We start from the raw sequence: 16151 nt of genomic DNA, 5'->3' as shown, positions 1-16151 counted from the left end.
CCTTTCCCTTCCTCCCCCACAACAAACACTCTGTGAGGTGAGTGGGGCTGAGAGACTTCAGAGAAGTGTGACTGGCCCAAGGTCACCCAGCAGCTGCATGTGGAGGAGCGGGGAATCGAACCCGGTTCGCCAGATTACGAGTCCACTGCTCTTAACCACTACACCACACTGGGTGTATAAGGACCTCCCCCCCCCTCCCGCAGCAGGAGCCTGGCAACACGCCGTGCGATTATTGAACAATCTCCAGTGCTGGGGAGCTGGCAACCTCAGGGGGCAAAGGGGCCGACTTAACTAGAGCTGCTCCTTCATGCCTTCAAAGGGAAGGGCTGTAGCTGAGTGGTTAGAGCATCTGCTTTCCATGCAGAAGGTCCCAGATTCAATCCCCAGTGTCCCCAGGAGGTAGGAATGGGAATTATCCCGTCCAAAATCCTGGAGAGCAGCTGCCAGTCTGTGTAGACCACAGGTCGGCAACCTAAGGCCCGTGGGCCAGTTCCAGCCCGAATGGGTTCTGGATCCGGACTGTGGACATTCCAGAAATAGACACATGGTTCTGATTCATATCATTCGGGCTGTGCCATTTTTTTCTCTGGAAATCGCATCTGTGCATCCCAGATGCCGAAAATCACTTCTGCGCAGGCATGATTTTGGGTGTCTGGGCATGCGCAGAAGTGATTTCCAGCACTGCGGACATGCACAGACATGATTTCTGGCGTCGCGCTGCGTTGGATATGGCCCGCGAACGATCTCTGCGGGAGTGATCCGACCCATGTCTGGTAAGCCTTGCCAACCCTGATGTAGACAATGGACCCAGTGGCCTGGCTCTCAGTGTAAGGCAGCTTCTGATGTCTTAAGGAAAGGGCTGTAGCTCAGTGGTTAGATCATTGGTGTGTTTCATTTACAAACTGTTTCAGAAAGTGCGAATTAGATTAGTGCCTCACATCAAATCTAACTGATTCGTAGAAAGGATTCCACAAACTGAAAGCAGAGATGACACATGTACTTTTGTAATCCAAGAAAATATTAATAAAAACTTTTTTTTTTAAAAGAAAGAAAATGAGAATTAGATAAAAATAATAAACAAACCAACCCAAGTCAAATAGGATTTCTGCACCTGCCACTGCCTGCTGGTGACAACATGGTGAGTGCTTTGCAACTGCAGGGAACTCACCGGATGGGCTCAGGCTTCAGGTGGTGGTTGAGAGATTCGGTGAGGATGTTTACTGCGAAAGGCGGCTTGCCGTCTGATCTCTCGATGTCGAGGTGGGCGGCATTGCAGAGGGCGTGCACCCCAGAGTCCGTGCGGCTCGAGATGGTGAACTTGCTCGGCGTGGAATGCCGGAGCTTCCCTGCTGCCATCTGAGAGACACAGGAGAAACTTAACTGTGCGGGGTTGCCGTGGCAGAAAAAGGGGGTGTAAAACTTAACTGTGCGGGGTTGCCGTGGCAGAAAAAGGGGGTGTACTAACCAGGGTGGAACGTCCTTTGCCATTTTCACAGAAACACAGGGGGGAGAAATGGGTGCACGTTTCTCAACAGACGCCTCTAACATAGCATACCTAAGTACAGTGGTACCTCGGGTTACAGACGCTTCAGGTTACAGACTCCACTAACCCAGAAATAGTATAGTAGTAAAGTTAAAGGTAAAGGTAAAGGTACCTCTGCCCGTACGGGCCAGTCGTGTCCGACTCTAGGGTTGTGCGCCCATCTCACGTAAGAGGCTGGGGGCCAGCGCTGTCCGAAGACACTTCCGGGTCACGTGGCCAGCGTGACAAGCTGCATCTGGCGAGCCAGCGCAGCACACGAAACGCCGTTTACCTTCCCGCTAGTAAGCTGTCCCTATTTATCTACTTACACCCGGAGGTGCTTTCGAACTGCTAGGTTGGCAGGCGCTGGGACCGAGCAACGGGAGCGCACCCCGCCGCGGGGATTCAAACCACAGACCTGATGATCGGCAAGTCCTAGGTGCTGAGGTTTTACCCACAGCACCACCCGCGTCCCAGTATAGTAGTACCTCGGGTTAAGAACTTAATTCGTTCTGGAGGTCCGTTCTTAACCTGAAACTGTTCTTAACCTGAAGCACCACTTTAGCTAATGGGGCTTCCCGCTGCCGCCGCGCCACCAGAGCATGATTTCTGTTCTCATCCTCAAGCAAAGTTCTTAACCTCTGGGTTAGTGGAGTCTGTAGGGGAGTCTGTAGCCTGAAGCATATGTAACCCGAGGTACCGCTGTAGGGCTAGGAAGGCCTCCTGCCTGAGACTCTGGAGAGCTGCTGCCAGTCAGTGTAGGCAACACTGAGTGGGGGGATCATTGGTTTGACATGGTGTTAAGGGCAGCTTCCCAAATCAAGCGCTTAGGCCCAGAACAAGAGACTGCAATGTTGTTCTCCAACAGAACAGAGTATGAGCAGCTGATCATTTTGAGGATGCTGCACAGAAAAGGCGAAGGGCCAGATCCAGATTGGGAAGGTCACAGGTCGATTCGGCCCCGCCAGGACCAGCAAGGGCAGGCTGCTGCTGTTCAGCACAATGCACCCATCCATCACAGTTTACGGCCTCTGCCATCCCTGACGGGAAACGTCTTGTAAAAGGGAATGAGAGTGCCCATCAATTATTAAAGCGGCCGAGGCTGCCGAGAGGCCAGGCAAGTGGTCCGCAGAGGAGTGATGTCATCCAATGCCATTAGCCCCCCCCTCCACCCACCCCCCGTCACCAATTATCAAATCCTTCAGCTTGTCCAGAACAGGGTCAGGATGCACTCCTAATCCCATGTATTCACATTTGTATCCTGCCATTTTTTTCTTCAAAGAGCTCAAGGTGGTGCCCATGGTTCTCCCCCCCCCATCATTCAACCCCCACAACAACCCTGTGAGGTAGGTCAGGTTGAGAGGCAGGGACCGGCGCCAAGGTCACACCCCCAGCGAGCTTCGTGGCCGAGTAGGGATTCGAACCCTGGTCTCCCAAGGTCCTAGTCCGGCATTCCAGCCTCTCGTATGACATCAGGTGCAGGGCAGGTGGGTATGGCTTGGGCAAAACTGTCTGGCGAGTCTAATACGGGGAGCAAACAGAGTTTCATTTGGCCTATGGGAAAGAGGCTCCCTAACACCGGTTTAAAGTGACAACAACATTGGACAGGACCATATCCGTTTCCTTTCACTTTGCGTTTCAAACATGTCATCTCCTCTCCCCGAAGCCTCCTGCGGTGGGTGGGGTAGAGAAGGACTTTTGCAGAGCTTCTGTAACATGTAAATCAAACAGAGTTAACCGATTAAAAGCCAGGCAGAGAACTGGCTTTAATCGACATTTAAAGTAAGACCTTTAATCTGCTGGCAATCCCGACAGGAGAAGTAAATAAAGCCGAGACGAGCCCATCAGCAAATTAAACAGGTTTGTTCTTTTTTTGCATGCTGCAAAATAGTTCCGAGGATGGAATTGCTTTGATAGCAAATTTTTTTTGGGTAAAAAATATATATTTAAAAATGATCAAAGGGCTGGAGCGCCTTACCTATGAAGCAAAACTAATGCCTGGGGCTTTGCAGTTCAGGAAGAAAGTAAAAAGGATATGGGGGAGGGGAAGTGAGACACGACGGAGGTTTATAAAGCGATGGGTGGGTCTGCCAGCGTTACAGATGTAAAAAAACCAGGTTTTTAAAATCTCTCTCATAATTCTATAGGGCTGGGAAACCTCAGACCCTCCAGGTCTTGCTATGTGGCCCTCAGAAACCTCCCCAAGCCACACCTCCTCCCCACAGGAAGGGACCACGAGGGTCATTCCTGCAATGCAGGAATCTTTTGACCAAGGTGGGGCTTGAATCCACAACCTTGAAATTAAGAGGCTAATGATTTACCGACTGATCTATCCAGCAGCTATGCTTCTATGTCTTTTGCTTGCCAGGATGAAGTGTGGAGAAGGATGTGTGAGCATGTGTAGAAAGCAGCCTGCTGCACACAGGTAAAATGGACACCTGTTGCTCTGCCCATCTTTGGCTCCACCCACCATTGGCATGTGGTTCTCAGAAGGTTCCCTAGTGTTATAGATGATAGAACAACGGTCTGCCTTGGTGCCAGGCAATTTCCTTGATGCCCTTGGATTTCTTCCAGCAAAGCAATTCTTACATTTATTTATTTTTTCAAACGCAGAAAATAAAAACTTGAGAACCAAAACAAATAAGACAAAAAAAGCACACAATCCAAGCCATTTGGAGAACTCCAGCGTGGGTGGTAAACAGGCGGAAATAATAATATTCGAGGGAAGAGGGCTTGCGGGGGTGTCACTTACGTAAGAATCCTTTTTTGGGGTGGGGTGGGTGGAATGCTATATTTATGCCCTCAATCTCCACCATCCGTGCAGAATTGGCAACAAGAAGAAGACTGGGGGTGGGGGGTAGAAAGCAGCAAATCCAACGGGTGATGCTCCGGCTCTGGAAATTATCCCTTGCTGGGAAAGACGACGAGATTTCCAGCTAAATGGGTAATTAACTGTCCTTACAAGAAGCTGGTCGGGGAGTTAGCTCTAGATTCTTTGCCCAGCCTGCACAAAAATGCCCCCCCCCTTGTCTCTCTCTCTCACACACTTCTGAGTTGCACATCAACCCTCATCAACACATTAGCTCCTTTATCTAAAGCAGCTTCTCTGCACCAGGAACTGGGCACCTAATATGTGGCCATTTTAGGTCCATGGGCTCATCTGGATTTTGAAATGAGTGCTGTGGATGCCTCTCCTTCAGATCACTTCACACAAACACACACATACACACACGAGTGTGTGAGCTTGCATTTAATGACAATGATAATGCATACTTCTGAACATCCATCCAATGTACCCCACTCATCTGACTGTGTTGCCCCAGGCACTCTGGGCAGCTTCCAACATATATTAAAACATCAAACATTTAAAAATACACTTCCCTGTACAGGGCTCCCTTCAGATGGCTGGGGGGGGAGTGTCGTCAGATAACTCCATACCCTCCAACATTTCTCCAATGAAAATAAGGATGTCCTGAGGGAAAGTGGAACATTCTGGGATCAAATCAGAAACCGGAATACCTTCTGCAAATCCGGGACTGTTTCTGGAAAATAGGGCCCCTGAGATTGTAATGATAATGATATATTAAGACTGTGCATGCGGCTTGCAAGCTTCAGCCTGGTGGGACCTGGCTTCAAATGATAGGGAGGGGGGCGAGTCTGCCATCCTCTGCTCCCCTTTAACCTCCATTTATGTTGTTGTTTAGTCGTGTCCGACTCTTCGTGACCCCATGGACCAGAGCATGCCAGGCACTCCTGTCTTCCACTGCCTCACGCATTTATAGGGCCTACCTTAAGTCTCTGGTTTGGGCATTGAAATCTCGGGGTCTGGGATGCCCCTGATCTGGCAGCCCTAAAACAACAACAACAACAACCACACACACACACAAACATGCACATACAAACTTTGCCCACTGTTCCCTTTGAAAAGCAAACTGTTGAATCCAGTAGAAGGGATCCAGAAGTAGTTTGGATTTGATATCCCGCTTTATCACTACCCAAAGGAGTCTCAAAGCGGCTAACATTCTCCTTTCCCTTCCTCCCCCACAACAATCACACTGTGAGGTGAGTGGGGCTGAGAGACTTCAGAGAAGTGTGACTAGCCCAAGGTCACCCAGCAGCTGCATATGGAGGAACGGGGAATCGAACCCGGTTCACCAGATTATGAGTCCACCGCTCTTAACCACTACACCACACTGGCTCTCAGTGAAAACAGTACATAGAGATGCAAGAGGAAGTGAGAAGGAGAGTCACTTTTCTAACTTCTTCATTCAGCTCTATGTTAGGGCTGCTGTACATCCAGAAATTCCCGGACACAGCCGGAATACGGCAGTGGAAAACAGTGTCTGGGCGGAAATCGCAAGCTATGTCAGAAGTTTAGATTTCGGCGAATTTCCTTTTAAAAGTCTCAAAAAAGCACAACAGCTTTTGCGGAAACCCTGCTCCATGTACTTGTCAATGAGCTGGATTTTTGAGTCTGCACCCCCTCCGGACACTTCCCTCCCCTGCCCCTTATTCTGGATCAGCAACCTCCCCCCACCCCCACCCCCAAAAAAAAACAAAGAGAGAGAGAGAGAGAGAGAGAGAGAGAGAGAGAACGCACGTATACACACTTCGCTTTCCAAGGATCTGGGTAAAAATCAGATCTGGCAGAACTATGCTGAATCTTGAAAAGCAGATAGAGCAGAAGGAGGATGTGGGAAGGAGAGTCATTTTTCTAACTTCCTCATTCAGCTCTAAGTACTTTTAAGGGAGGTGAAAGGTAAGCAAACACCCCACCTCGTGCCCAAGGGATGAACGGGAAAGGCCTTCATGGGTACCAGGGACACTATGGCAGCAACAAGCACCATGCTGGATAGAGCCGTAAATCCAGGGATACCAAACCGTCCCTCAATGAACTTCCTATTTATTTTTTTTATAATATTTTTTATTAGTTTTATGAAATACAGAAAAAAGAATAAAGAACATATTATGAAAGTAGAAAAGAAAATGAACCTCAATGAACTTCCTAAACCTTACTTCCCACTGCCCCACTATTTCGCCTCCTCTTCAGCCTGGAGGACTGAGCTTTGTTCCAAACAGGACCTGGTTTCCATACATTGAAGCATGGGTGGGAAACCCGTTCCAGACCGAGGGCTGCATTCCCTTCTGGGGGCCATATGCCAGTGATGGGCGGGGCCAGAGGCAACAGTGGGCGGAGAGATGAATGTGAATTTTACCCTTTGTACTCTAGGTTGGGACGCAGGTGACGCTGTGGGTTAAACCACAGAGCCTAGGACTTGCCGGTCAGAAGGTCGGCGGTTCGAATCCCCATGACGGGGTGAGCTCCTGTTGCTCGGTCCCTGCTCCTGCCAACCTAGCAGTTTGAAAGCACGTCAAAGTGCAAGTAGATAAATAGGTACCACTCCGGCAGGAAGCTAAACGGCGTTTCCGTGCACTGCTCTGGTTCGCCAGAAGCAGCTTAGTCATGCAGGCCACATGACCCGGAAGCTGTCTGCAGACAAACACCGGCTCCCTCGGCCAATAAAGCGAGATCAGCGCCACAACCCCAGAGTCGGTGACGACTGGACCTAATGGTCAGGGGTCCCTTTACCTTTACCTTTTTACTATAGGTTAGATTCTACGCATAAGCTCACCCCTCTCCGTCTTCCACCCAGGCAGGCAAGAGGCAGGATCAGTGTTTCCAGCTAGGCAGAAACATTCAAGGAGAGTCACAAGCAGAGCTGGCAAGGTATGTGGCTTGGGAAGGGGGGTGGCCTGGAGAAGCCTGGAGGGCCACACGCAGCCCCCAGTCCTGAGGTTCCCCATTAGGATGAAGGCCTGGGTTTAAGGATGCTTAATTCTGCAATTTTTAACACAGAATCAGAGGCAAAAGCAGGGCTCCACCCCAACTCACCCAACCAGCGGAATCCTTCCCATTAGCAGTTTGGCTGAAAAGCACCGCATGACACAGGCTGGCGGGCGCAACCTGCCGAACTCCTGACCCTGTTCACAAATGACCTCTCTGTGTCCTCTCCTGGTGCCCTCTGAGCTTCCCTGCACATCTGCCACTTTTATTTATCATCCACCGCAACGATAATCCGCTAGCATCACTCATGCCAGATTGAGAAGAGACCCATCATTTGCATAGCTGTAATTTGCTTGCGTGCCTGTCGCTGGGGAAACGACGCCCAATAATCCCAATTAATGGTGTGTCGTGCCAACAAGGAGGACAGGTGGTGGGATCTGGGCACTTTGGTGCGCCTCAACAGCACATCTGTGCCGAAAGGAGGACAGCATCAAACATCTGGTCTGGGAACCTCTTTCTAAAAGCAGCCAGCCAAATGCTTCTTGAAATAATAATAATAGTAGTAATTTTAGTATCTGTACCCTGCCCATCTGACTGGCTTGCCCCAGGCACTCTGGGAGGCTTTCAACCAAGGTCATATAAGACTGGAGAAGCTGGCACCCCCCCAAAGATGTTCCTGGACTCCAACTCCCATCATCCCTGGCCACTGGGCCATGCAGGCTTGGGGTGATGTGAATTGGGGGTCCAGGAACACCTGAAAGGCCAAGTGTTGCAATCAATGTTGTAATCAATCTTAAGAAAAGCCATAGCAGCTACTCGTGCAGAGACACAGCAGGGAACCTCCTTTTCTGGCTGGTGCTGCCAGGAACTTTGGGTCCATGAATGGGGAAACTGTGGCCCACCCAGATGTTCGTGTTCTCCAGCTCCCATCACCCCTGACTGTTGACGGTGAGGTGCTGAGCACCAGAGCCCATTCCTCCCGCCCCCATGTGACATGTAAATTGCTGCTTGAAGATTGTGAGCTTAGTCCACATTCACACCACAAAGCACTATGCTACCACTTTAAACAGCCATGGTTTCCCCCAAAGAATCCTGGGAACTGTGGTCTGTTAAGGGTGCTGAGAGTCATGTAAAGGTAAAGAGACCCCTGACCATTAGGTCCAGTCGTGACCGACTCTGGGGTTGCGGCGCTCATCTCGCTTTATTGGCCGAGGGAGCCAGCGTACAGCTTCCGGGTCATGTGGCCAGCATGACTAAGCCGCTTCTGGCGAAGCAGAGCAGCGCACGGAAATGCCGTTTACCTTCCCACCGGAGCGGTACCTATTTATCTACTTGCACTTTGATGTGCTTTCGAACTGCTAGGAACTCACCCCATCATGGGGATTCGAACCGCTGACCTTCTGATCGGCAAGTCCTAGGTTCTGTGGTTTAACCCACAGCGCCACCCGCATCCCACTGCGAACCAGAGCAGTGCACGGAAACGCCGTTTACCTTTCCGCCAGAGTGGTACCTATTTATCTACTTGCACTTTGACATGCTTTTGAACTGCTAGGTTGGCAGGAGCAGGGACTGAGCAATGGGAGCTCACCCCATCACAGGGATTCGAACCACCAACCTTCTGATCAGCAAGTCCTAGGTTCTGTGGTTTAACCCACAGCGCCACCCGCATCCCTTGAGAGTCATGAGGAGGCCCCTATTCCCCTTGAAGAGCAACAATTCCCAGAACTCCCTGGAAAGAGGGATTGACTGTTAAACCATCTGGGAACTTTAGTTCTTGGAGTGGGCTGGAATGGGGGGGGTGTCTCCCCACACCACTCAGCATCCTTAACTGACTGCAGCTCCCAGAATTCTCCAGGGGAAGCCATAAATGTTTGAAGTGATACCAGAGTGCTTTAAATGTATGGTGTAAATGTGGCCTGAGGGAAGGGGCTGTTCTGCAAACCCCTCCTGGAGATATTTCCATCACTCTGAAATCGTTCTATCAAAGGCTGTTAACTAGGCTAGCTGAAACAGCCAGATGTGGTGCATTCACTATTAGAATATTGAATATTGCTTTATTTTACATAGGTTGTTTCTTTTAAAGTGATTATTACTTTTTGTATTGGATCAGATTGTTACTGTTAATTTCTGCTGTTTTATAATATTTTTATATGTGTTGGAAGAGTAGCTGGGGCAACCCAAACAGAAGGGTCAGGTATAAACAAAAAAATAAGATAATGATGATTGTGATTCAGGGACCCTTTGTTCCTCCAGATGTTGCTGAACTACAACTCCCATCATCCATCATTCCATCAACCAGAGCCAGGGCTTTTTCGGCTGTGGCCCCGATCTGGTGGAACACTCTGTCACAAGAGACTAGGGCCCTGTGGGACTTGACATCTTTCCACAGGGCCTGCAAGACAGAGCTGTTCCACCAGGCCTTTGGCCAAGGCACAGTCTGACCCCCTCCTTTGGTGATCCTCGTAGAACTCTGGCCCAGTGGTTGCCAATTGATTTTGAATTGATTTTAGAATATCAATTTTAGAATGCTGTGTTACTTTGATTGCTGTTAGCCATTTTGAGCCCGGCTTTGGCTGGGGAGGGCGGGATATAAATATATTATTATTATTATTATTATTATTATTATTATTATTATCATCATCATCATCATCGCGGGCCATTGGGCCATGCTCACTGGGGCTGATGGGGGCTGCAGTTCAGCAGCATCTGGGGGGTTAAAGTTTCCCCACAGATGGGCTGGAATGGTGGATGAGAACCTGGGAGACCAGGGTTCAAATCCCTACTCAGCCATAAAGTTCATTGGGTGGCCTTAGGGGCACCAGTAAAAGTATTTCTAACCTACCTCACATGGTTGAAGAAGAAGGAGTTTGGATTTGATATCCCGTTTTATCACTACCCGAAGGAGTCTCAAAGCGGCTAACATTCTCCTTTCCCTTCCTCCCCCACAACAAACACTCTGTGAGGTGAGTGAGGCTGAGAGACTTCATAGAAGTGTGACTGGCCCAAGGTCACCCAGCAGCTGCATGTGGAGGAGCGGGGAATCGAACCCGGTTCACCAGATTACGAATCTACCGCTCTTAACCACTACAACACAGCAGAGGCATGAGAGCCAGGTTTGCCACCAACAGCTCACCAGAGGAAAGATGGGGCATAACAAATAAGCATTACTACATAATAACGGTGCTGCATCCAATGTTAGCCCTACTCAGAGTCAACCCACTGAAGTTAACAGACATGACTAACGTAGGCCCCTTCGCTTCATTGGGGTCTTACTTGTCCTAGGCGACCAGGGGGCGAACGGAGATCTGCAAATGTTTATCACAAAGTCCTCCATCCCACCCTTTTGAGTCAGTTGCCGGCAGAGGCCCAAAAGAGAATACCGCTGTCTAGATCAGCCATGCAAGGGGAGCGATTTGGGAAAGAGAGGAATTATATATCTCTTACGAGTCGCCAAGAACCCTTTCCAAGTCATGTAGGATTTCCAGATGCTTCCCTCTCGTGTCCACCTCTCGTGGTTTGTTCCCCCCCCCCCCCCCCGTTTCCTCCCTCTCTCCCTTTGGAGAAACAAAGACTCAAGCTGTCCCGGGCGCCTGTCCCGTAACACTCCCATTGCTGTTTCCTCATGCATGGGAAGAAATTCTTGGACCCAGAGCGCACGTTCGAGGGCCAAGAAAAAGACAATTTGCATAGAAAAAGATTTCGCCCTGGGCAGCCTTCGTTGCAAAGGAGGAGAAGCAGAAACGCAGAAGGGCTGGTTTGGGAGAGGGAGGGAGAAGGTCCTGAACATCGCAGAACATGGAAAGCAGAGGGATGAAAACAAATCATATTTCCCCAGGACAGACACACCGTTTCCCTTCCCTGGGTGAAGTCACACACAGAGAGAGATTTTTGCCTCTGGAGTAGCCTTGAAACTTCATATCTCCAGTAGCAAGCTGGGAATGCACATTCCTCCCCTCAAAAAACCACCAACAGTCATCCTTTTCTATAATGACATACCATGAGGGGAGGCTGGTCTGCTGAGACAGATGGGGCACTGCCCCACCAACCTCAGCCAGCCCCTGTTTGCCTGCCTTCTTACTCACAACGGTTCCTGTTGGCTTCCTCCTCCGCCTCAGCTTTTGCCCTAGGGGAACTCAGTAGGGAGGAGGTGGATGGGGACAAACCTAGAAGTTGGCTCTGCCTGTCATTGGCTCTGGCGCCACCTACTGTTCGGCTCCCTGCCTTCTGCCCTACCAGTCCCAATGGGCATGGAGATGCTGGAAGCACTGTTAGAAATTAGCCAGGCGCCAGGCGCGTTTTGCTACTGACGCAGGTCCAATTGCGACTAACATCTCCATCTGGCTAACCCCTCCAGCTTACTTAAGCTGGAAAGCAGAACAGCTTATGTACTGCATTTATATCTCACCTTTTTCTCCACTCCTCAGTAAATCCCTGCTATAACAACCCTATGAGGTAAGTTAAGAGGCTGTGACTGGCCTAAGGTCACCCAGTGAGCTTCATGACTGAGTAGGGAGGGATTTGAATCCTGGTCTCCCAGGTCCTTTTCTACACCACACTGGCTTGCTACAGTGCTTCTGCTATGGGGCACCTATATAAATTAAGTACATAAATAAATATTGGGAAAGGGAAATGTCACTTAGAAAACGATCTGAAATATGTTAATTGAAGCTGGAATTCGTTCTGTTCTGGATTGTTTTAATGTGTTTCAGATTTTCTCTTTAAAATATAAAACAGTATAGAAATAAAAGTAATAATAGTAGTAATAATAATAATAATTTCATGGGTGGGATGGCACCCAGACTTTGGACAGTAAGAACATCAGAAGAGACCTAGTGTCTAGTCCAGCATCCTCTTCAGTGTGGCCAAATATGTACACAGAGAAAGAGAGAGAGAGAGAGAGAAAGCTACACACACACTAATTTGTCTTGATGCAAGACTTGGCTTGTATCTGTTTTGCTTCTTTTTTATTTTTCCATGTTATTTGTTCTGGAAAATGCAACCTCTGTACTGCTTTGGAACTTTGATTATGCCCTTTCCTGTCTGCCTGCAGTTTTGATGTTGTAATTAATGAAAACCTTTATTTATGAGAAATCCACTAATTCGCCTTGATACAGAGATGAATCTGAGCGCATTTTCAGGTACTTTGGCAGGGGACTCTTTCGCCTCTCACGTGAAAACGCCCTGCAACAGCTCGGGCCAAAACTGAAGCTGAAACAGATGGAGGGAGCTGTGTACCTCTGAGCTGTGCACCACCCGCCTTCTCCCTTACGTCCCCAACGTCTGGCTCCAGAAGGGTGGGTGACTACAGCGGGAGTGAGTCAACTCCGCTTGGAAAAAGAATAATCCAGCATTCCAACAGGCATGCAGATTCCCAGCATGTTCCATTTGGGAGACCTGCCACAGATGGGCTCAAAAGCAAGTCTTAACTGAAGACCAAGTCCAAACTGAAATCTCCAGGGGTACTCAACTCCCCAGAAAATCCAGCTTGTCCTTCCCATAGGACGACTTCACCCTGCTGGCCCGATTCGACACTTAACAAAACCCTATGTTTGAATTGTCCTCACCCCTGATGCTATGGAGCACAATGAAGACTGATCTTGGAGGCTTTGGGGGCAGGGGTCGCCAATGTGGTGCCTGTGGGTGCAATGGTGCCCATGAGGTCTTTCCCTGGTGCCCACAAAGCTTCTGAGCAACCCCACCCACCCTTGGCCACAAGGTGCTGAGGGTAGTTACCTTTTTCTCCCTTGAAAGTGCGTAGAGTTGTAGGAGGAAGTTGGAAGGATGGCGCTCTTTCCCACTTCCTCCTTCAGCTCTATGGGTTTTGTCAAGGCTCAGCCTGCTTCTACCGGATGTGACTTTTACCCAGATCCCTTGGAAAAGTGAACTGTGTATGCGCACAAACACATGCTATCTCCAGTTCCAAGGAGGGGGGAGAGGAGATGGTTAATGGTACTCACTCTAAAGTCCCAATCTACTAAGGTGGCTGACAGACTCCCCCACCCATAGAAAGGCAGCCTATCAGGTGGAAGGCCAGACAGGAATCCTGACACTGGTTTTGTAAGTGGGATTTTTTGCTGCATGGAGGATTGTTCAGGAGTGCAACAAAAAATTGTCTGCGCCTACAAAAACTGGGTGTTAGCAGAAGGGGTCCCAGTCTAGCCTTCACCCTAATATTTGTGCTTTCTACATGCAACAAACTGTTGTACTGTCAGTTCCATTCTAAGACAGCCGAGACAGACACAGGTTAACCACCTCAATAAAAAAACTCGGTCAGAGAGAGAGAGAGAGAACTCATGATTATGACAAATCCCTATATTCAGATGTCGATCTACACAGACACCTACAGTGTCTGCAATTTGGCAGCCTTACGGGAAATCTTAAATAGGCAAATATAATTTCCAAACACAGATTGTCTTCAGTTCAATCCCTTCTTCTTTTTCAGTAACATAACTGGTCAGACCTGGCTTGCTCTTGTGCAATCCCGGTTCAACATCACTAAGGAGGTGGAAGCAGCATCTGAAAACATTCTGATTGGCTGCCTAGAACACTTACATCGGAGTCAAAGCACCTCTTGTCACTGGTCCACTGAACAACTCACTGCCCTTCAGAGAATAGCTTTCATTGGTCTTAGGATTTCCATAAAATTCCAGGCATCTCTTCCAGCCCTTTGGCTCCTCAGAACCCCCCAACCAGGAGAGCAAAAATGTCACACCTCTCTCTATAGCCCATCCCAACTCAATTTGAAAACCTTAGCTGTGGTACGTACCTCCAAGTGATTCTGCACTCCAAGCACCGCCTGGTCAGGGCGAACCTCCTTCACGCCACTGCAGCAAAGGAAAAAACATAATTACCTCAAGCAGAAGAAAGTGGAGGATGACTGTGGTTCACAGACATTGACCATTGCCCTAACTTTTATTGTGCTGAATCAAAACAAGTAGGGCAGCTAAGGGAAAGCTTTATCCCAGCAGATGCACTAAACTACAATTCCCATAATCCCCGGTCATCAGCCATGCTTTCTGGGATCAATGGGAGTTGCTGTTCAGCAACATCTGAAGGGCCAAAGGTTCACTGGCCCTTGAGAATTTCACTATCAGCCTTCCTGATACACAGTTCAATCTCTTTGCCACTATGCCAAATCAAGGCACAGAAATGCGTGAACCAGAGGTTCACACAGCCAATCTGAAGAGCAAATTGGAATAATAATAATAATAATAATCCCCTTTTAAAAAAGAAAAAGAATGTGCACAAGAAACCCGCATGTTGAGTGAAATAATTGCCCTATTAATAACAAAAGAACCTAACAAGGTTAAAGACGAAGGAAAATATTTTAGCAGCAGGTGCAAAAGCAAGCGCTATCAGTACATTAGCAACAGATGTCATTTGCAATTTTAATTCTCATTATTCCTCTTCTCTTTGCTCTCCCTCTTCCCCGCCACCAATTTCCCATTGTCTTACCTAATGTGTCATCTAACTGAAAGGTAGAGACAGAAAATCTCAGCTGTCGGCGTGGATCCCAATGTAGGAACAATGGTTTTAACTCCCCAGCCTCATGAGAAAGATCCCCCATTCCCAAAGAGACTTGGGCTGCATATGCACCTTGCATTTAAAGAGCAAGACTTCCCCCAAAGAATTCTGGGAACTATAGTTTGTTAAAGGTTCTGGGCATTTTAACTCCAGGATTCCTTTGGGGGGGGGGCGCTATATGCTTTAAACATATGGTGTGGACACAGCCTTGATCAACTTCAGTTCCATTCTCCCGTCACAAACGCACCGAAGAGAACTAGGTAATAAATATAAGGTACCTAAAACTGGTAATATGTCACCTAAAATATGCTGTGTAGCCGTGTATAAATTCTCATCCGCTTAGACAGTTAACGATGGGGTGCACCAGGTACTGGGCTAGATTAACAGAACGTCTGAGCCCACTCTGTCATGAAGCTCACTGGGCGACCTTAGGCCAGCCACAGCCTCTTGACCTCCCTCACAGGGTCGTTGTAAGGATTAACGGAGGAGAAGGTGAACCATATACGGTACTCCTTGGAGAAAAAGGTAGGATGTAAACGCAATGAATAAGCTGTTCTGCTTACCTATTTAAGAAAGCTGGAGGGGCCAGTCAGATGGAGATGTCAGTCGCCACCTGGCATCCAGAGATCTCCATGTGGTCACAACTGGACCTGCACTAATTGCAAAACACACCTGCTGCTTGGCTAATTTTTAGCACTGTGGTCTACACTGACCAGCAGCAAATTTCCAGGGCCTCAGACTTGGAGCCTTTTCCAGTCCTGCCAGGAGAGGCTGGGAAACTGAACCTGGGCCATTCTGTGTGCAAAGCAGAAGTTTTACCACTGAGCGACAGCCCTTCCTGTAACAGGAGCACAGAAAGTTTCTGTATGCCATACCAAGCCACTTGGTCCATCTAGCTCAGTATTGTCTGCACTGACTGGCAGAGGCTCTCCAGAGTTTCACGCAGGGAGCATTTGAGAATGCTTCTAAACATACCGTACTCACCAGTACTTGGTCCCAAGGTATTGAAAGAACAGCAGATACCGAGTTTTTGGAGAAAGCATGTTGGTTTTTCAAAAGCCGCCGTGAAATTTCAGCTATGAATCATGAATATGAAGCTCTGAACAATTAACATTGCCATTATTAATAACTGCTGGCAAATTTCACAGCTGCCTGAGTCTTGAAGTGGAAAGCTCTTGTTGCAATATTTAAAAAACAAACAAACACCTGTTACCCCTCCTCTTTTAAAAATACTAATTAAGAGGATAAACTGGCACCGCCGACCGGTCTCAGCAGCGTCCTGCCTGATGCAGCATGGCTTTCACCTGCGTTTGAAAGTTT

General features: G+C 48.6%; 1 protein-coding gene across 4 annotated transcripts in view; it reads right to left on the bottom strand.

Annotated features, from left to right (window-relative positions):
* The window catches only part of PUSL1 (pseudouridine synthase like 1), a 69246-nt gene extending 53095 nt beyond the window's left edge, over positions 1-16151 (bottom strand). For 3 of the 4 annotated variants that reach the window (XR_014567438.1, XR_014567439.1, XM_083752833.1), the window contains exons 1-3: positions 15816-16138; positions 14074-14131; positions 1169-1356 (exon numbers count right to left, since the gene is read on the bottom strand). Coding sequence is in view for 1 of the 4 variants with exons in the window: in XM_083752833.1 (XP_083608959.1) it covers positions 1169-1356; positions 14074-14131; positions 15816-15874 (305 nt within the window). In the remaining 3 variants the exon portion in view is untranslated. Of the gene's footprint in view, positions 1-1168; positions 1357-14073; positions 14132-15815 lie in introns of all 4 variants that reach the window. The other variant, XR_014567437.1, reaches the window with a different exon arrangement.

This window comes from Podarcis gaigeae (assembly GCF_964106915.1).
Source record: "Podarcis gaigeae genome assembly, chromosome: 8".
Lineage (NCBI taxonomy): Eukaryota > Metazoa > Chordata > Lepidosauria > Squamata > Lacertidae > Podarcis > Podarcis gaigeae.
The sequence above is the reverse complement of the archived record's forward strand: the minus strand, read 5'-3'. Positions and strand labels throughout refer to the sequence as shown.